This window comes from Natator depressus, chromosome 4 (assembly GCF_965152275.1).
Source record: "Natator depressus isolate rNatDep1 chromosome 4, rNatDep2.hap1, whole genome shotgun sequence".
NCBI lineage: Eukaryota > Metazoa > Chordata > Testudines > Cheloniidae > Natator > Natator depressus.
In genome coordinates this window covers 71,234,715-71,257,011 of record NC_134237.1, presented here as the reverse complement: position 1 = coordinate 71,257,011, position 22,297 = coordinate 71,234,715, and the positions used below count along the sequence as shown (strand labels likewise).

The following is a 22,297-nucleotide window of genomic DNA, read 5'->3' as shown; positions in this document are numbered from 1 at the left end:
ATGTCTCTACAAATTGTTTACTACTGGAAAATCACTTGCCTGTCGAAAAATTGCAACGCTACCTTATGATTCTTGTCCCAGAAAACTCTGGTCATAGTATAGAATCTATCAAGCAGGGAGCAGCCAGCATTACACTTGCTTACTTCATGATTACAGTTAAACTACCTTATATGTAGAAGGACAGTTCATCAAAATCTATATGGCAATAGAGATGACAGTGATGAGAAGCCAAGATAGATGCATGTGTCACCATTCCCTCCACCCCCAAATATTATTGTGAAATAAAAATCTTGCTGAGAAATGCTCTGTCACAGCAATGGTCCTCAAACATTTTTCTCAGACACCTAAAGGCTTCCTGCCATCATAGTTGTAGGTCAGAAATTTGCTCTGATAAATTCCATACTGAGACAAAAGCTAATTATCTAGAAAACTACCCAAGAATGCAGTTTCCCCTTTACACCACATATCAATCCATTTGGAGATGAGCAACAACTTTGGTGGATTGCAGTTCAGAGAAAGGTTCACCTAAATCAAGTACCCACTGATAGTTTTAAAATTCAAAGCTGTTTACAAGATTTAGGATCAGAAAAATAATGTACATTTGAAAAGAAATAATTATTTGATTTTTTATCAAAATCTCAAACTGCCATTGTTGGATTTTAGCAAGAAGAGAGGGGACTTCATGACATTGAATTCAAGAACTAATGATGGAGGATGACTAACACTTTCAGCAACTCAGAGGCTAAGGCTTCAAAACAAAAACAAAACAAAAAAGGAGATTTTTTTTAGTTTTACTGTATCCAGACTTCTAGAAATTTCAACTAATTCATGTTCTGAAGTAATTATCCCTTTCTAGTCAAAAGACTAATATTTGGAAAAAATTATATTGTCATTCTTCGGTATGGCTATTTTGTACAGTTAAATGGAGCTGCCTCATGCAATAAACATAAGTTAAGAAATCTGTCAAGTCACATCCAAAAGGTGAAAGTTAATAGGTTTTTACTGGAGAGAATAAAGCCTAGAGAAAAAAAGATGTTTACAACATTACAATTTGCAGCATTTCAGAAAGATACACCAATTTGAACATTTTATTAGTGGGAAGGCATGAGAGAACTTTTATCTTTTTCTTCTTCTTAATCTAAAATATATTTCACCCTTCATCCATAGTAACACAGAAGCTAACCATGAAAACCTAACTAAACAAGCAGTGCTCAATGCATGAGCAAACTATAACAACTAAACTGATCTCTTCTGGGTACAACTGGTCAAACAGATTTTGTTTCTTTATATTTTCCTCTCCTTTAATTTCTACATAGTCACAATCTTACCCACTGGACCTTACCTCTGTCACTGAAGTCATCCACAAGAATGATTTCAGCTATAAGGATGTCTGGAGTCCGGTTGATAATGCTGTATATGGTTCGCAAGAGTGAAGTCCATCCTTCGTTATGAAATGGGATAATTATGCTAGTATTTGGCAGCTTTTCCAAGTATACCTTGTGCTTACAGCTGAGAAGGGGGGGAAAAAAAGGAGGTGTATAAGAACACAGAAGAGTAGAATGGACTCCGTATATACAACTCAACTGTTTGCTCTCTTCAGCCATCACATTTTCTGGTGTGAAATGACTCAGTATATCCAAACAGTGTCTTTAACTCTTCAATCAATCACATCACTAACTAAATTATGTATTTAATTAAGTAGCATTAACTGCCTAAACAGTACCTGCCACGAAAATAATATTCAATAACTACTGGGTCCTTTTTTATTCAAGTACTCAATAGCATTATTCAAGTAATCAATAATTTGATTTTACAAATATAACACTTTAAATTAGAAAAAATTGAAGGTACAATAGTGTAATGCTGATGTAAACTCAGAACTAGATTATCTGGCTTCAGTGGGAATTTTTCCTGAGTAACTAGTAGAGGATGTGCATTCTAAATACTATTTCTCTTTATAAGGATATATTTACTCAAAATATTTTTGGAATATCATATGAAAAGCAGAATTTGAATGATCCCTTTATTATTCAAAGGGAAGAATTGTAAAATTAGTTCTTTACTCAAAAAGGCAAAACTGGTAAACAATGAAAAGTTATTTTACTAGATGGTATATATTCAAACAAAGACTTATGCAAGTACAACTCCAGCTCTACATCTAAATATTCAATACAATGGATGCCATTGTGCTATAAAAAATATGTCTCTGGATATCAACACTAATCTTTTGCAGCTAACTTCAAGACAAAGGTATTTCAGAACTGTTAATCAACAACTGCATTTATATAATGCCATCCAGTAAAAGACATACTTAAAAGCTCATCATTTTGCAACAATGTCTCAAAGCTCCTTAATTCTGAGGTAAACTTTCAAACCAAATAACGTCTGGCATGGATAGCTACACTGCATTTAGTGGGCTATAGAGCCTTTTATCTTGAGGTCAGTATTTCAAAATCAGCTCCAGTCAACAGTGATGCAAAGTCATTATGATCCCATATCTTTTTAGTAACCCATGGGAAAGAGTTGGTGACCTCAGCACAGCCCCTAATGGATGTTCAGATCATAGTTTGCATGCCTTCTTATCCAGTGCAGCAAAGAAGCCAAAGATTGTATAAGTATGGTACCTGATTCATCCCCTCACACAGAATTCTTGGGTGAATACCCTCTGGTCCCAGTGATTATTACTGTTTAATTTATCAATTTGTTCCCAAAACATCCTCTATTGATACCTCAATCTGGGGCAGTTCCTCAGATTTGTCACCTAAAAAGAATGGCTCAGATATGAGAATCTCCCTCACATTCTTCGTAGTGAAGAGAGAGGCGGAGAAGCTAAATATATTCTTTGTAACAGCCTTATTTTCCTTGAATGCTCTGTGAGCCCCTCAAGTAGCCCCACGGATTGTTTGGCAGGCTTCCTGCTTCTGATGTAGTTTAAAAAAAATTGCTGTTGGTTTTTGCTTCCATTAGTTGCTCTTCAAATTCTTTGTGGCCTGCCTAATTACACATTTATATTTGACTTACCAGAGTTTATGTGCCTTTCTATTTTCCTGAGTAGGATTTGACTTCCAATTTTTGAAAGATGTCTTTTGGTCTCTAATGGCCTCTTTTACTCTGCTGGTTAGCTATGGTGGCATTGTTTTGGTACTCTTCCTTTTTTAAAAAAAAAAATGGGATACCCATTTAGTCTGAGCTTCTATTGTGGTATTTTTTTAAAGTTGCTATGCAGCTTGCAAGCATGTCATTCTTGTGACTGTTGTTCCTTTTAATTTCTGTTTAACCTTATCCTTACATCAGTAGTAATTGCAGAAGAGAGTCTATTAGTGTTCTTTGAACAATATAATGAAACTTGGTTTTGGCCTTATATTTTCCAGAAAACATTAATTAAAAACCCAACAGTCTTGGGAACAGATGCGAGGCACAACTTTCATTATCACATTCTCCTCACAAGTATCCGTGACATTGAGAAGCACTCTTAACTGTTAGCAAGGTACAGCCAGCTCTTAATTTCTTCATTGACATATAAACTGAGACAAGTACTCCTTTTTCTGCACAACCCCCACTTCACTGGAGGAGAAAGAAATTGGAATGGAGCAGCAGTAAATGCTATAGCTACAGACACTACGGTGAAGAACACAAATAATAAATAAAAATATCCGTGCCATGGTTGTGGCATTGGGAAGCTTAATCCTCAGAACAAATGGTGTGATAAATGAAGAGGGGGTAGCTCCCTTTTATGGACACCCAGCCAGCCAGTTAGCTGTAAAATCCCTCTTGGTGTCTCTTCTCTGCTTGCTTTACCTGTAAAGGGCTAGAACTTTTTTAAATTTGGAAAGAAGCATTCCCTTGTGTCTGTTGTGTCTCTCCAGAAAAGAGGGGAACAGAGCGCAGCAGGAATGCTGTATAAAGCTTTAAGCCAGGAATGATAATCAGATCATACCTAGAATTACTTATTTGAAACCTCCCAAATATGTAAGTAAATTAGGAATGTTTAGATAGATGTGATCAGGTTTATTTCTTTATTTTGGCATGTGAATCTCCTCTGGGCTAACCCCAGATGCTTTTGTTTGCTTGTAACCTTTAAGCTAAACCCCCAAGAAAGCTATTTTGAGTGCTTAATTTTTGGAATTGCTCTTTCAAAATCTAGCAAAAATCTAAGTTCCAGATGTATTTTTGTTTCCTTTTTGTGTTAATAAAATTTACCTTTAAAAACAGGATTGGATTTTTGGTGTCCTAAGAGGTTTGTGAATGTTTGATTAGCTGGTAGCAACAGCTAATTTCCTTTGTTTTCTTTCTCAGCTCTTCCCTGGAAGGGGGCGGGGGTAAAAGCGCTTGAGGGTACCCCACAGGGAGGAATTCCCAAGTACTCCTTCCTGGGTCCAAGGGGTTTTTTTGCATTTGGGTGGTGGCAGCGTTTACCAACCCAAGGTCAGAGAAAAGTTATAACCTTGGGAGTTTAATACAAGCCTGAAGTGGCAAGTATTAATTTTAAAAATCCTTGTGGGCTCCCACCTTCTGTACTCGAAGTGCCAGAGTGGGGATTCAGCCTTGACAAGTGGCCTATCACTGGCATTAGTTTTTGTTCATGAAAACAAGAGGTTATGTTAACGGATCATGATATAAGGAAAATATACTTAAAGCTTTACATTCAGAGAGTTCTTAGAAAAATGTGTGCTGTCTTCTAATCTGAAAGAGAAAATCTGAAGTTTCATATGTTTAGTGTCCATCATTAAAAGTTTCCAGCCCCTAACAGTCTGCTTTTCTTCATGTCTATGTAATCTAGTTATTTTTAAAAAGCTAAATTACCTGTAATTCTACTTATCTGAAGATATCAGGGCATATCATCAGCTGGTAAGAATTATCATAGTTCCACGTGCTTCTTTGGACCTATGAAAATTTACATCCTGATGCAGGACACTTACTCCTGGGTCTCATGCCTCCAGCATAAATCATTTCGGAAGTTTTCCTACCTCTGAAGATTTTTGATCCTCAGACATCTGTAGATTGCTTCAGGGGTCTGCCCTGTTGGTCATGTTTCAGCTTCAGGATGAAAGAACCTCCTAATCTTTAATTACACATAAAAATACAGGGCCAGGGTTTAGCTGAAATGGATACAAGAGCATCTAAATCATTCCTGAACAAGGACTAGATGCAGGACAAATGAGTACTCCTTTGATGACTCCCTACATATTACTTCATCATTCAAGCCCCACTCTCTGCAGAGAGAGAAGGGTGAGTGAATGAGTGAGAATCCTGGAAGCTGTTGTCCAGAGGGAAGCAGAGTTACATATCTAGACCAGGCTCTCTCACTGTATGGGTCTGACCAGTATTTTGGTGGGACTTGGAACTTTCACCTAGTTATAAGTGGTACTATACTTAAGGTTGCCCAATACTTCCCATTTTAAGACCTGGCTTACAACTGCTTATAATTTTACTAATCTTTAACAGGTTGAGTTGAAATTTTCCATGCTAAGTGTCTGCCTCCAACGGATATTACTCTAGGGGGCACTCTGTGCCAAAAAATTAAAAATGCTATGCCAAATAATTAAAAATTCTGCAAACAATATTTTAAAATTCTGCAAAATTCTACAAATTTTATTTGTCAAAATAACACTACATAATCATGCCAGCTTCAATTATTTTGGTAATTTATTTCAAAATACCTGCCAGCAAGTATGTCTGTAACAATACGGACACACACACAAATTTCCCCAGAGTACAGTGTTAAAGAAACCCCTATGAGAACCCAGTTCCTGTTTCTCTGCTCCCTCGCCCCCCCAGTGCCCAGCTAGGAAGTCACCCCCCCAAAGCCCACCTTCAGGAGCCACCCAGCCAATACACCCTAACCACCTCCTTCCCAGAGCCCAATTGTGGGGGCTCCCCCAGCCCAGGTACCCGCACATCCCTCCAAACCCAGCCGCAGGCCTCCCGGCCCAGATACCTGCACCCCGTCTCCCCCCAATCCTAGCTGAGGGGCCCCCTCTTTCCCAGACACCTGTCCCCCTCCACCCCCAGAGCCCAGGGATCCAGAGGGAGAAACAGCCTGATGCTCGGTCCCAGGCTTGCATGGAGTTCCCTGCGTCCTGCCTTCTCCTTCCCTCAGGGCATAATAGGAACTCCAGCTGCCAGGAACCATCTAGCTCCCTCTCCCTCCCTGTCTTCGATGTGCAAGCTGGGCTCTTCAGGGTCCAGCGGACCCTAGTGATGCTAGCAGCACTGCAGTCATTTCTGTGGGGGGAAAGGAAATTCTGAACGCACATTAATTTCTGCAAAATTCCGCATTGCGCAGTGGTGCAGAATTCCCCCAGGAGTATGATATTATTTTTATATATATATATATATATATATATATATATATATATAAAGTTGCATCTAAAGTGATTCAACTATTTCCGAGAATTGGATAAGGGAAAATATTCAACTGTTTGGAAATTTTCTGACAGAAATTTTTTCCATTGGAAAATGCCAGTTAATCCAAAACTAAATGTTATGCGAAAACCATGTAAATTTCAATTAAATGTCATTTAGAAAAAACAGGACATTTCAATTTTCCATTTTGCAATGACTTTTTATTCAATTTTTTATTTTATAGATATAAAATCAGTCACAATGGGAACATTTTGATTTTATTGAAACAAAATATCAAAATGTTTCAGTCAACCTGAAACCATTTTTGGGGGAGGGAAAGGAATTTTGTTTTGTGAGAAATTTTCAATTTTTTTGGTTTTGTTCTGTTTTGGAGTAGAAAAAAATGAAATCATGGAATTTCACACAAAAATCTAGTTCCTGGCCAGCTATATTTAAGTTTTACCCAGGTTAAAAAATTATTACACCTTCTTTGTTGGGAAGCTCTAATGCCTCCATACATTGGAGCAGGGCCTTGACATTTGTCAGTGGGGTTTTCTTTCTATCTGGGATGTGCCTTTTGCCATCTCTGTGAAAATTCACCCAAATTTGGCCAAGTTATGAGTTTCTGAAAAAAATCACAGTTCATATATGCTCAATACAGACTTTTTAGAGTTTGGCAGCTACAGTCTCTGAAGATTCTAACTGCCCCAAGATGGACTTTCCCTGAAACTGCTGCATCTGGCAACTAGGATCCATCGTCTCACAGTAAGATAAACCAGGGACACTGCCTGTCTTGTGCTCTCAACCTCCCATTACTTCCAGCAAGGCAGCAGAGAAGAGAAACCGGATGCAGACTGATTTGAATGCAGAGTGATGAGGGAAAAAAGAGGAAGAATAGGAGGAGGGTTGCAATGAGTCAGAGGTTGGAAGTGTGCAGAAGTGGGGATGGGGGTTGAAGGTGCTTACAGGGAGAGGGGACTGTAGCCAGACAGCCAGCCCCCCCCCCCCCCCCCCCCAGACCAGCATTGCTGGGAAACGGAAGCCAAAACCACAGGGCACTTAACATGAATTCCAGCACAGCCTTTGAAGCTGTGAGAAGCACAGGTGTGCTGCTACAATGTGCCTCTGGGAACATATACAACGACTGGGCTCACAGCAGGCAGAGGCGCTGTGACGGACATGGCTCTTAGCCCCTACTAAACAGCATGATGCACACACACCAACATCCTAGGTGGGAAAATATTTACCCTAATAAAAGGAATGTCCAGTAGTCGACACTTATTGTTTCTCTCCCTTGCAAGTGTAAAGTACTCTTGCGAGAGCTGGCGTCACCCAGATAGACAAGCCCCAATTTGGCATAAGAAAGGAGAAAGAGAATAAAGGAGTACAGAGGTATAAGTAGGGGACCTACAGCACCATGATTTTTGAGTGCTTTTCACTATCTATCTGCTGGTCAGATAAGTGACAGCCTCCCAAGGCTTCTGCAGCTAAGAGGGTCCCTAAGCCTTGTCCCTTATTCGTCTTTCTGCGGAATTGAGTGACCGATCCTGGCTTGGCACCGCTGGAAACGAGAGATGCAAGGAGGGTAAGAAGCACCCACACCTGATCTCCTATCTTTAGTGTACACATATTTTGAAATAGAGCTCTATACTTTGTTTTCTTTCTTTGGGATTGTAGCTTCAGTTTTGTAACTTGTTTGTGTGTGTAACATCTCTACATTTAAGTAAGTAGGCACTAGCAATTTTGTAACCACATGATTAGAATCTAGTTTAATAAATTTTGGTAACCATTTGTGCATAAGCCTGACTTGTTTCTCTGGTTTACTGTAAAGCAGCCAACACAATTAAAGAACCTCAGCCGTTTTGGCTATAAAGCCTGGCCATTAGGTGAGAGTACTAAGAGCCTAGCGTTGAGTTGTGCTGCCTCCACAGGGCACACTCTTGGGGCACCTGTCAGTCAATCCTGACTGCCCGCTGCGAAGGAGCTCTGAGCTCTAGCAGTTAAAGTCACGGGTGTGGAGAGGCTCTTAGTGCTGCCATTGGGGCACCTGTCAGTCAGTGTTGACTGCCCGCTGCGAAGGAGCTCTGAGCTCTAGCAGTTAAAGTCACGGGTGGTTAGGACCTTGGGGCATCCGTCAGCCTAGCCTGGGCTGCCCGCCACGAAAGGACAGTGCATCCTAGCGGTTAAAGTCACGGATGGTATAAACGGGCATAGATGGCACCTCACCAAACATCCCTGGGCATCGGCTAACAGGGACAGGAGCCAGCTCAGGGAAGGGTGGCTAGGAGAAGATGAGGATGGGGACAGGAGGAGTCAGGGTATGGAGGGTAGCAGAGGGGAGTGGGATAGGAAGACAGGGAGAGGAGTCCAGTGGCTGGATAATAGCAGCAGAGGAGTGAGGCAGGAGAGTGGATAGGAAGAGAGAAGGGAATGGGGACAGGCAAGAGGTACAGGGTCAGAAGGGTATATAACCAGTAAAGCAGAGGATACATACACAATGTCTTTGTGTACTAATGTACGTAAGTATCCTAGTATTTCATTCCTTGCACCCATATACGAATATTGCCTCTAGAGCACAGGAAGGCGGGGCCTGAGCTCATTTTATTTAATAAAAATGAGGACTGAAAGTACATTTGGGAAGTACTGCTGCCCAGACTGTCTCTTTAGAGGAGTCTCACTCATGGATGGTAAATATTGTAACTCAAGGGATGTATAAAAGAGATAAAGAAGAACACTGCCGTAAGCACTGTAAGTAAGATCAGTGTTAAACTACAAAGAAATGGGAGAATATGAGCTCTGCTTCTGTGGAAACATGTTTTGTAAGACTGAGGAACCAAAACAAGGTTCCTCCCTATGATCTGAATGCAAGCAGAAGAGATTTACTAAGTATGAGTGAGGACATGCAGCTGCTTTTGCCTAAAATCCAGATTTAAAATTTCATAAGTTAGACAGTAGAAAATATTCTGCCTCAGATAATATAAGCCTTGACATGACCTAACTGTCAGCCAGCCAGGTCATAGCAGTGAAAAATGCAGTTAGACAGCGCTTTAGGTATGGCTTTAACGAGAGCATTTCCCAAGGAATTAGCATCAAAGAGACAAAAGTTGAATGGACATTCTCAGGCCTTTATGTCCCACTCCAAGTAGAATCTCAAGGAGCTTTAAAGCTTGGAGTGTGGCAAGGGGTCTCCCTGGGATGGGCATGGAAAGAACATGGAGCTTTATTTTACAAAAGAACCTCAGACAAGACTGAAGCACCATCTTATCCATGCAAAGGTTATGTCAGTCTGTAATTAAGTGCCTCCTAAACCCATAAGAGCTTCTGTAAGTTTAGTGTCTTTCTCTTCTGAAATATGTACTTTATTTTGATCCAAGTTCCCTTTTGACTTAGTGCAAATATAAGAAGAGCCATACTGGGTCAGACCAAAGGTCCATCTACCCTAATATCCTGTCTTCCAATAGTGGCTAATGCCAGGTGCCCCAGAGGGAATGAACAGAACAGGTAATCATCAAGTGATCCATCCCCTCTCGCCCATTCCCAGCTTCTGGCAAACGGAGGCTAGTGACACCATCCCTGCCCATCTTGGCTAATAGTCATTGATGGACCTATCCTCCATGAATTCATCTAGCTCTTTTTTGAACCCTGTTATGCTCTTGGCCTTCAGAACATCCCCTGGCAAAGAGTTCCACAACTGCAAAGAACGACTGTACATTGTATGAAGAAATGCTTCCTTCTGTTTGTTTTAAACCTGCTGCCTCTTAATTTCATTTGGTGACACCTAGTTCTTGTGTTATGAGAAAGAGTAAAAAATACTTCCTTATTTACTTTTTCCACACCAGTCATGATTTCATAGACCTCAATCATATCCCCACCTTAATCATCTCTTTTCCAAGCTGAGCAGTCCCATTCTTATTAATTCTCCTCATATGGAAGCTGTTCTAGACCCCTGATCGTTTTTTTTTTGCCATTTTCTGTACCTTTTCCAATTCCAGTATCTCTCTTAAGAAGGGCTGACCACATCTGCACAAAGTATTCAAGATGTGGGCATACCATGGATTTATATAGAGGCTTGTGGTTGTGGGAGAGGAGGCGACGTTTGATGTTGTGAATGTCATTCTATTTATGATGGAAAAGCTGAGCCACCAATCATTTCTGTTTTTTTTTTAAAAAACAACAACTAAGTGTGAGGCCGATCATGATTGTAGAAAAATATTTTATCTTCTACAACTTACTTTAGGACTATGTTGGGTATTTGTTCTTTCTCAATGAAGATTAAATAGTGTGAGGAACACTCAAACAGAAATTTAGGATGATTACATCTGAGTGGTACTCATCTTTTCCATTTGTTTTAGTTGTCTGAGCAGAAGGCAAAGAACTAATTTTCTCTGTTTCTGGATGACATCCTCAGCAACTTCGACAAAATATTCTGCATTATTGTTTGCTCACCCAAGATGGAAATCCATATCAGTAAGTAAAAATACATGACATTACTGATTACAAGTCACAATAAAAATCAATAAAATTTAGGTTAGGACTCAGAACTTCTAGGCATGAGAATTTCAAATCGGTTTGTTTTCTTACATCATCTCTTGACATAAAAGTGTCAATGCTTATTTTATTGAGAGGACTACTATGAATATCAAATATTACTTTAGGTTATAACATTGATTTACAAACATTTTCAGTTCAGTTTGTGTTTTGATTTAAATGTCATTCAGTAGAATCCATTTAGAAGTCAATAGTTGCTGACTTACCACACAGCTGATATAGTTATCTAGTATTCTAAATAGAGTGGAAACTGTTGCTGTTATAACTATTATTATGTGGTAACTGCTTTAAATGGCCACTAGTGAATAATCAAGGTTTTTCAAGTTGTTTTAGCAATAAGAAATTGATCTGAACTACTTTTTGCTTCACTCATTTGTTCCTAAAACATGGTAACAAAGCTGCCAATTTAACAGCAATCAGTTTGTATTAATGACCCCTAAATATTACTTTAATCCTCCTGTAGAAAACTTTTTAACTTAGATACAAACCATTTAATAAACACATTTGAGAAAATGGAGAAAATGGTTACTTAAAGATTCCAAGGCATGGAGAAAATATTTCTTATCTTCCAGGGGGAAAAAAACCACAACAGATTGCACAGATTTTTAAAATGCAAAAAGATCTTTTTTCCAGAATGTAAGCATCAAATATTGACTTTTTTTAAAACAATGCATCAACATTTATGTAGAACAGCATGAGGACTGAATGTAGGTGAATTTTCATTTGTGCTGATCTATGAAAGCATCTTATAAACTGATTTTCTGTTCTAGTAGCAGAAAGTATTTCAATTTGCAAACAAAGGAAAGTAAATATGCAACATTCATTGGACTAGGCTCCAAGTGTTGTTGATTGTGCGCATACAGTTAAATTTCCTGGATAAGCATAATTGCATTACTCGTTGCATTTCTAAAAGCAAGCTTTTAGTTTAGCAATTATCTAAGACTCTTATAGCTAAAAATTGTGTTGTTCTTCACAACTAACCATTTCAAAAAGGAAAAGAGCACGCTCAGCACAGGGTAACTTTTAACTAAGCAGAATAATAATAGTAATGAGAGTGACCATATGGTAGACTGTTTACCAGGCCCATATATGCTAGCATAGGACTTAATCCAGTTCCTACTGAAATCATGAAAATAGTCCTATTGACTTTAAAGGGAGCTTGATCAGGGCTACATAGAGGTGGCTTAGGTTGGGTTGGATGAGGGGCAAGAATACGCAGAATTGATGGCCAACAAAGCCTGTATAGAGGTTGCATAGTGGTAGCTACTGTTATGCCAGTTTATGGAAATATAATAGCAACATGGAAGGATTAAGTTTACTGTGCTGCATTCCTCCCAGTTTGTGAGGAAAATTCCTTCCTGCTCACAATCCTTTCATAGTGTCCTCTATGAAACACCATTGCTTGGAATGTGAGGGGGGAATTTCACCCTAAATGTTTCTACTCTTTTTCTCTCAAATATTCCGTTCTCATGTTTGCTCCCCCCCCCACCGAATCTTTCCTTTTGATAAGTATTTGCACAGGCTTTAGCAGGAGATGTCTTGCCACATATGAACCAACACCAAAGAGCACAACACTAAGGCTATGGCTATACTGAGACAGGGAGTGTAATTTACAGTTCACATAGATGTACCCATGCTAGCTTTAATCTAGCTAGCTCATTAAAAATAGCAGTGAGCTCACAGTTGCAGAGTCTTCTGAACCACCTGTAAAGCCCACGTGGATCCCAGCTATGAACTCACGTATCTAATCCACACTGAAATCCATGCTACTGCAATCTTACTGCTATTTTTAGAGAGCTGTCTAGCTTAAAGCTAGCACAGGAACATCTAAATGAGCTGAGAACTACAGCCCTGGTTGCAGTATAAATGTAGGAACCTTTTAAATATTTTTTTTTCTTCTGAGTTGGGTTAGTCAGGTTTCCCCAATCCTCCACGATGGGTAAAAGTTAGGAGTGTTTATACCTTAACTTTCACACTCTTTCATATAAGCACACCAGATAGACTATGAACTATTGGCTGAACCGTACAGTCCTTATTCAAGGTCAAATGCTGGAGCACCATGTAGGTTATATTGTGGTTGGTCAACCAAAAGAGTGTCCACTGTATTCATAGGCCTGATGCTCCGGGTAGGGCAAGGCCTCTAACAGCTGGTAGGTTGACACAGAATAGGAGGAGGAGAACTTCTAAGAACCTCTGCTTAGAGCCCATTACATACCCTCAACTCTCTTCCTTAAAAACCTTTCACTATCGCTACCACTCCACCCATTGTAGCAAATTCCCACTAGCTTAGAAAGGGCACAATCATTTTGTACCTCTGTGTTCTTTAACCATGCTCAGAGCAGGTCTTGATGAAACAATAATAAGAATGCTGTCAGATATCAGCACTCCCACTCTTGTTACTGCTAATGGAATGACACCAGTGGTAGCAATGGTGGGAAAAGTGTCTTATGAGACAATAGCTGGAAAGGATGATGGGGAAAGAAAGGAGGACAGCATTTGGCGTTCAGTCTTGAAAACTGAAATGACTGTGAGGTTTTTCTGATTTCAGTGTAGTTATAGCTGTGTGGGTCCCAGGACATTAGAGACACAAGGTAGGTGAGGAATATCTTTTATTGGACGAACCTCTGTTCTTGAAAGAGAAACTTTCAACCTACACAGAGCTCATCAGGCCTGGGAAAGGTACTCACAGCTAAATCCAAAGTGGAACAGATTTCCATGAGTAATTCACACATTTTGTAAGAAACCATTCAAGGTGAAGTGGTCAATTAACACCACTGCAGTCACAAGACAAAGAAGCCCCTGAAATCCATCCACCAGACAGCAATCAAACAAGCAGACAAAGGGGGTGCCATCATAATTCTCCACCAGGACAACTATGTTAACAAGGCAAATCAACAGCTTTCTACTATAAAGAACTCAAAACACAACCCCACACCACAATTCACCCAGGAATTTAAGGACACCATCAAATCCTTTCCCAAACAACCCCAAGAAAAACTCTACAACCTCATTCCTCACACACCCATCCCAGGTATCTTCTACATGCTTCCAAGGATACACAGACAAGGGAACCCAGGCACCCCATCATATCTGGCCATGGCACTCTTACTGAAGGAGTATCAGGGCTCATAGAAACCATCCTCAAATCACTCAGCACACAAAAAGTCCAGCTTATTCCAGAACACAACCAATTTCCTCCAGAAACTCTGCAACATTAACAACCTCCCTCAGAACACTATCATTCCGACCATGGACGTCACCTCCCTCTGCAACAACATCCCTCACAATGACGGGTTAGCTGTCTGTAACAAATATCTGCAAGACAATGAACAATAGTCAGATATCCACCCTAAACACATTGCCAACCTCATCCATTTCATCTTCACCCATAACAATTTTATATTCAACAAACACTTTGTCCAAACCATGGTAACAGCCACGGTTCCCCAGGATGGCTCCCCAAAATTCCAACCTCTTCACCTTGAGGAAGACTTTCTGGATAAGGGCAGAAACTCAGTGATATACCTGGGAGATATCAATGATATTTTCATCCTCTGGACAGACTACCTAAACTCCTTCATAGATTTCCATCACAATGTCAATGACTGCCACCCTTCCAAACAACTCTCTAGAATACTCCTGCATCAGCATCAACTTCATGGACACCATGATCAGCTACAACAATTGAACCCTGCAGACAACTATATGCAAGAAACCAATGGATCACCACACTTACCTACCAGGAAGGTCACTTACCAGTAACCATACAAAACACACCAAGAAATCTGTTATCTACAGCTAGGCATTCAGATTCACTGAATATGCTCCCAGGAGAAAGTTTGAGATATACAATTTAACACACTTAAAACTGCCTTCACCAGACAAGGACATTCCAGAGAAGTAGACTGCATCATGGAATGAGCCTCCCAAATACCTGTTTCAATACAGAAACTCTGCCCTCCAACTACATGCCCCTACTTGTCACCTATTGCCCCACACTGGAACCCATACAAAGCACCAATTACAATCTGTATTTGAAGGGGATCACATCCTGAAAGAAATCTTTCCTAACCCCCCCTCTTCAAACAACACCCAACCTTGCCAAACTCATCATCAGAAGCAAGCTCCACAGAACAAGACATACCAACTCAAAGTGGCACCTGATCCTGCCAGAACAATAGATGCAAAACCTACAGACATATCTCCCCCACTACAATGATCAATGCCCACCCCACAACAAACCTTTCAAAATTCATGGGTCTTACACATGCTTATCACAACATGTGGTGTACCTCATTCAGTGCACTAAATGACCCAATAACAACTATATTTGGTGAAGCCAGTCACTACACACTTGAATGAACTCACGCAGAAAAATGATATAAGACAAAAACACCCTATAATTCATAGGTGAACACTTTGACAAAGTGATCACTCCATAACTGATCTCTCAGTCCTCATCTTCAAAAGAAACCCTCACAACGCAAAAGAGAAGTCTGGGAGGTTAAATTCATAACTTTGCTAGACTTTAAAAATCATTGTCTTAAAACAGACACTTGATTTGTGGCTTATTACAATAATCTGAAATCTGCTAACCCTGTTTTTTGTCCTATGGCTGCAGAGGTGTTAACTGGCCACTTCACCTTACATGGTCTCTTACAGTATGTGTTAACTACTTATGCTAAACAATCCGTCCCATGTTGTATTTTGCTGTGATACTCTGAGCACCTTTCCCAGATGCTGAAGAAGAGCTCTGTGTAGCTCGAAAGCGTGTCTCTTTCAAGAACAGAAGTTCATCCAATAAGAGATATTACCTCACCTACCTTGTCTCTCTAGTTCCATCCAAGTAAGAATTGCAGGGTATGGCCCAAAAGTCTGGAACTTCTGACAAATTTAAATGGGAGTAAATCTGTCAGTGCCCTGTTGCTCTTGACCTTCTGCATTTTAGAAGAGGTGTCTAATAAAAGGTGGACTGCAATGATACTGTTCAACACTATGTAACACCATGAATTTTGGAATTTCTAAATATTACAGATGACAATTTCCTAACTCAAGAAGTGCTGCATTCAACGGGGGACTTCTATATTATACTTCACCTTGACAGATAAAAGGGGACCAATCACAGAACTAAACATTTATGGTAGCTTAGATGCAAGTACTCATGAATTGATCACATTTTTTATGTGCAAACAGAAGAAAGTCCAAATGAGTACCACATATACTTGGTGTTTTAAAATGGCCAATTTCACAAAACTGAACACAACTGAGAGTCAAATCAGCTCTGAAGAAGAAAGTAATCAGGAAAAACTGTGCATGATGATTGGGAATTGTTTAAGAATATTTTTTACTTAATCCTCAAAAGTCATAATACCACAACTAAGGAAGAAGGTTATATGATTAATATACCAACATGGTTCATATGGGAAGTCAAAGCAGATATCTATATAAAACAAATGGAAGAAAGGGGAAGTCAATAGTAATGAATTGCAGTCAGAAGCTGGGAATTGTAGAAAATTGATAAGGAAAAGAGACAGAGAAATCTATATCCAGAAGAGTTAAGAACAATAAGGAATTTTTAAAGTATATTAGGAACAAAAAGAATCGGTCCATTACTAGATGGATATGGTAAACTTGTCAATAATAATGCAGCAAAGGCAGAAGTGTTCGATTTTTCTCTATAGTTGGGGGAAAAAAACAGATGTCACATGACAACATTTTCTATGGCAGAGGTGCTTAATGACTTCTTTGTTTCAGTTTTTCAACAAGAAGATTGGTGGCAAGTGGACATCTAACGTAGTGAATGAATGGCAGTGAAAATGAGGTACTATCAGAGTCTAAAATAGGGAAAGAACAAGTCAAAAATTACTTAGACAAGGTAGATGTCTTCAAATCCCCAGGGCCTGATGAAATGCATCCTAGAATACTCAAGGAGCTGACTGAGGAGATATCTGAGCCATTAGCAATTATCTTTGAAAAGTCAAGGAAGACGGGAGACATTCCAGAAGATTGGAAAAGGGCAAATACAGTGTTCATTTATAAAAAGGGAAATAAGGACAATCTGGGGAATTACACACCAGTTAGCTTAACTTCTGTACCCGGAAAGATAATAGAGCAAATAATTAAGCAATCAATTTGCAAACACTTAGAAGATAATAAGGTGATAAACAACAGTCAGCATGGATTTGTCAAGAACAAATCATGTCAAACCAACCTGATAGCTTTCTTTGACAGGGTAATAAGCCTTGTGGATAGGGGGAAAGCAGTAGACGTAGTATATCTTGACTTTAGTAAGGTTTTTGATACTGTCTCGCATGACCCTCTCATAAACAAACTAGGGAAATACAACCTAGATGGAGCTCCTATAAAGTGGGTGCATAACTGGTGGGAAAATCATTCCCAGAGAGTGGTTATCAGTAGTTCACATTCATGCTGGAAGGGCATAACGTGTGTGATCCCACAGGGTCCAGTTGTATTCAATATCTTCATCAATGATTTAGATAATGGCACAGAGAGTACATTTATAAAGTTTGCGGACAATACCAAGTTGGGAGGGGTTGCAAGTGCTTTGGAAGACAGGATTAACCTTCAAAATGATCTTGACAAACTGGAGAAATGGTCTGAAGTAAATAGGATGAAATTCAATAAGGACAAATGCAAAGTACTCCAATTAGGAAGGAACAATCAGTTGCACACATACATAGGGCAGTTTAGATTGGACATTAGGAAAAACTTCCTAACTGTCAGAGTGGTTCAGCACTGGAATAAATTGCCTAGGGAGGTTGTGGAATCTCCATCATTGGGGATTTTTAAGAGCAGGTTGGACAAACACCTGTCAGGGGTGGTCTAGATAATACTTAGTCCTGCCTTGAGTGCAGGGGACTGGACTAGATGACCTCTCAAGGTCCATTCCAGTTCTATGATTCCACTAGTATCTCAAAGGGATGTTAAAAAGTAGTTTCCTAGGTTAGATATTTTAAAATCAGAAGGTCCAGATAACTTGCATCCCAGAATTTTAAAAGAGCTGGCTGATGATCTCATTGAAACATTAATGTTGATTTTCAATAAGTCTTGGAACCCTCCCTGGAGAAGTTCCAGAAGACTGCAAAAGAACTAATGTTGTGTCAATATATAAAAAGGATAAACAGGATGACCTGGGTAATTATAGGTCATCAGCCTGACATCAACTCTGGGCAAGATAACGAAGCAGCTGATATGGGACTCGATTAATGAAGAATTAAAGGAAGATTATATAATTAATGTTAATAACATAGATTTATGGAAAGTAGATCCTGCCAAACTAACCTGAATTTTTTATGATATTACAAGTTTGGCTGATTAAGTGTATTACATCAACACTGTTACCTTTGACTTCTGTAAGGCATTTGATTTGTTACCTCATGACATTTTGATTAAAAAACTAGAATATAAATATTCACATGGCATACATTAAACGGATTTAAAAGCTGGATAAGTCTCAATTTATAACTAAATGGGGGGATCATAATTGATTGGGTGTTGTTTCTTGGGGGCAGTCTCAGAGGGATCAGTTTGTGACCCTGTGCTATTTAACTTTATCATCAGTACCTGGTAGAAGACAAAAAATAATAACTGATACAGTTTGCAGATGACTCAGACATTGGGGGGAACGGTAAATAATGAAAAGACTGCTAAAAGATCTGAGCAATCTTGACTGTTTGGTAAGCTGGACAAGCAAATAATATGCATTTTTAATATAGCCAAATATAAGCACAACATCTAGGAAAAAGGACCGTCAGCCATACATACAGAATGGAGGACTCTATCCTGGAAGCAGTGACTCTGAAAGAGATTTTTGGGTCATGGTGGATAATCAGCTGAACATGAGCTCCTAGTGCGACACTGTGGCCAAAAGGGCTAATGAGATCTTTGGATGCACAAACAGAGGGTTAGGAGTAGGAATAGAGAAGTTCTTTTACCTCCAAATTTGGCATTGTTGCAACCGCTACTGGACTTCGTAACTAGACGCAGTTGTGTAGATGTCCACAATTCAAGAAAGATGTTGATAAATTGGGGAGGGTTCAGAGAAGAGACAAGAATGATAAAAGGATTAGAAAATATGCCACATAGGGTATGTCTATACTGCAGCTGGGATGCTCCAGATCAGGGAGACAGATTCATATTAAGCAGGGCTTGAGAAAGTACAGTGAAATTAGCAGTGTGACTATTGTGGCTCTCGCTGGAGTTCAGGCTCTCAAGTGTAGGGGGTCATGTGGGCTTCAGAGTCTAAGCCACAACATTCACACTGCTATCTATAGTGCATTAGATCAAACCCCACTAAGCATGAGTCTGTATACCCAGTCTGAAGGCTTGCTCCCAGTTGCACTGTAGACATACCCATTTTCATGCTGGCAGACCAGGTGCTGGTTCATTCCAAGCTCTGATGCCTCACTGAATGCTTACAAATACACAGGTAAACAATGCTAACACATAGGTTTCCAGCTGTGCGTTAGCATTATCAAAATAAATATGCTGCATGTATAATTCTCACTCAGCTATACCCTATGTTATACTGTAACAGCAAACATTCACATTGTATATACCCCTGTAATTAAGTAACCCATCAAATGAGAAAGAAGCCTTGTGTAATGCAAATGATGGTCTCTTACAAGATTATGTTAAATCCTGTTCATTAAATGCAAATGAGCCATCGTGTGAGATCAAGGATCAAATACTTTGTTAAGTGTGTTCCTCTCCCTCCTCCAGCACCTAATGAAGAAGAGACCTGTGTGGAAACTGTTGTGATCACTTCGTTTCTGTGACAAGAAGCTATAAATATGGACAGAAGTAATAATTCTTCTTCTCTGAACTGTTTGGATTCTAACAGGGCAGAATAACTGAATACGAAGATGGAGATGCTCAGAGTTACTCTGTGTGGCCCTAAAAGACATTTGGGAAACTGGCCAGATTACTACATCTCTGCTACCTTTTGAAATTATGGACTATACATACATTTTACCTGCTTTAACCACTCAATAACTCATTCCATTTTCTTAGCTAATAAGCCTTTGTTAGCATTGCCTTTGGTGTGAAATCTAGGATGCAAGTCAACCTGTGTGACTGACTGGTCTCTTGGGACTGGTGTAACTTGAAAATATTGTGATTTTTGGTGTAAGTGATCATTTATCACACAGTCCAGCTTGCCTGGATGGCACAATAGACTGGAGTGTCTTGGAACATTCTGTGGTTCCATTATAAGACTACTGTAGTACTTTGGGAGTTCACATTTGGTACTGGTTTGGTGAAATCTAATTATAGAACATACCACCAACTTGGGGTATCTGCCCTGCTTTTGACCGTCTGCCCTGAGGTAGGCACTCATGGACGGGAACCTCTCCAGACAGTGACACACCCATAGTGAACAATTCCAGGATCCTAATTTATTCAGCTTAACAAAGAGACTGTTAAGGGCTGACTTTATTACGGTCTATATGTACCTACTCGGGGAAACAAATGTTTGACAATGGGCTCTTCAATCTAGCAGAGAAATGTATAACATGATCCAATTGCTGAAAGTTGAAGCAAGACAAATTTGGACTGGAAATAAGGTATACATTTTTGTACGGTGAGAGTAATGAACCACTGGAACCATTTACCATTGGTCATTATGGATTCGCCACCACTAGTAATTTTTACATTGAGGTTGGATTTTTTTTTTTGAAAGATATGTTGACGTTCAAAGAGAATTGTTTTGGGGAGGGTTTTTTTTTTTTTTGCGCCTGTTTTGTACAGGAGTTCAGACAAGATGATCATATTGGTATCTTTTGGCTTTGGAATCTATGAAAATGGCTTATTGAGAATCATTGGTGGTCTTTAACAGTGACTATTCCTTCCTACTAACTAGGATGTCAGGAAGTTTCACTGGACAGAAATAATTTTGTAGATAGAACATCATGAACTTAAATAGTGTAAATGATGCTTGGAACCTACATATGGAATTCACCAGTTAAAACAATCCAAATAGCTCTAGGACTTACATGAAAACACAAAGATAATAGTTCTAATGATGTGAAGGGCCAAAATCCATGTGCTGTGTATGTAAAATCCTAACACAGGCTATGTCACCAACTTTTCAGAGGCCCAAAGTCCAAAGCTTGGTCAAAGAGGCCTAGAGGCCTAGCAAACAGTGAACAATATTAGCTAAGAGAAGCAGAACAAACAAGAGACAACCTTGTTTTTTACTAAGATAAGCATGGTAAGCAAAACTCCAGATGGGGAGCAGTAATTCACACTCTTATCTGAAGCTGAAAAGTATTGAAAGGGGCCCACTGTGTCTATGTCTGTGTCTACTCCTTTTGCAGGAAGAGATACCGACACTCTCCCTTACATACCAACCTTCAGTTCATGGAGAGGTCCAAGCATGTCAGTATGAGATATGACATCTCCTCTTCTAATTGGTGCACCTCCTCCCTCTGAGATGCCAATGTTAGCCTTTTAGAAACACAATGAGCAACCTGAAAAACAATTTCTATTGCCACGTACTTTTCAATGTCTCTTTGCTTTAACCCCCAGGAATGTACCTGTTGGACAATCAGAGGAGCTACCTCATTCCTATGGACCCCAAGTCAGAATTCAACATATATATTTTGTACTTATACACTTTATACATTGTTTAAAGGAAAACACCTGTGTACTAACAATATATGTTACATGTTAACCTGAAACCATGGCTGGAGACATTATGTAATCATTAGACTATTGGCTTACTGTGCTTATCTTGTCTTGCTGCTAGACCTATACAGGGGCTCGGGACCTCCCACCCCGTCACTTCCCTCCGCCCATGATGATTCCATATAATCCATCGTATTCAATTGTTTGGCAGTGTCTCTGAGCCTAATAAGCAAAGTAACACTCCGCCAGTGCTGTGCATAATAAACCCACGTGCTTGATTCTACACAGTGTCCATTTTGTTCCTTCATGATGCATCCAAAGACTTGAACTAATTTGCAAGTCTTGAAAGAATTTCTTTTGGCTTGTTTCTTCCCCCATCTCTGTTTTACTGATAGGAATCAAATAAAAAACATCAACAAGTTCTTATTAATAGAGGTTGTCTTTCATTGCATGTCATATTGTTACTACTTACTGAATAATTTTTTAACTTATTCTTACATTTATTCAAAGGATGAGGAGACAAAATATCAGCTCAGAATTTGTAGGAACGAGCTTTAGTCCTACTAAAATGTATTTTGAAGTGTACCTATTTTCTCCTCAGCATTAAGCAATCAAAGGACTTTGGAATTAGCAATGTTAGTTATTTCAACATTTATTAATTCATTTTCAAGAGTTTTGGAGTGTATATTTTGAGTGCTGCTGCACTAAAACTACTTTGCATTATAACCTTGAAATAACCTTGTTTAAATTCAAAGAA

At 39.4% G+C, this 22,297-nt stretch overlaps 1 protein-coding gene across 7 annotated transcripts in view; it reads right to left on the bottom strand.

Annotated features, from left to right (window-relative positions):
• GALNTL6 (polypeptide N-acetylgalactosaminyltransferase like 6) overlaps positions 1–22,297 on the bottom strand; it is a 927,841-nt gene that overhangs the window by 444,697 nt on the left and 460,847 nt on the right. For all 7 annotated transcript variants that reach the window (XM_074951162.1, XM_074951163.1, XM_074951157.1 and 4 more), the window contains one exon: positions 1,343–1,509. In XM_074951162.1, the coding sequence (XP_074807263.1) occupies positions 1,343–1,509 (167 nt within the window). The remainder of the gene's footprint in view (positions 1–1,342; positions 1,510–22,297) is intronic.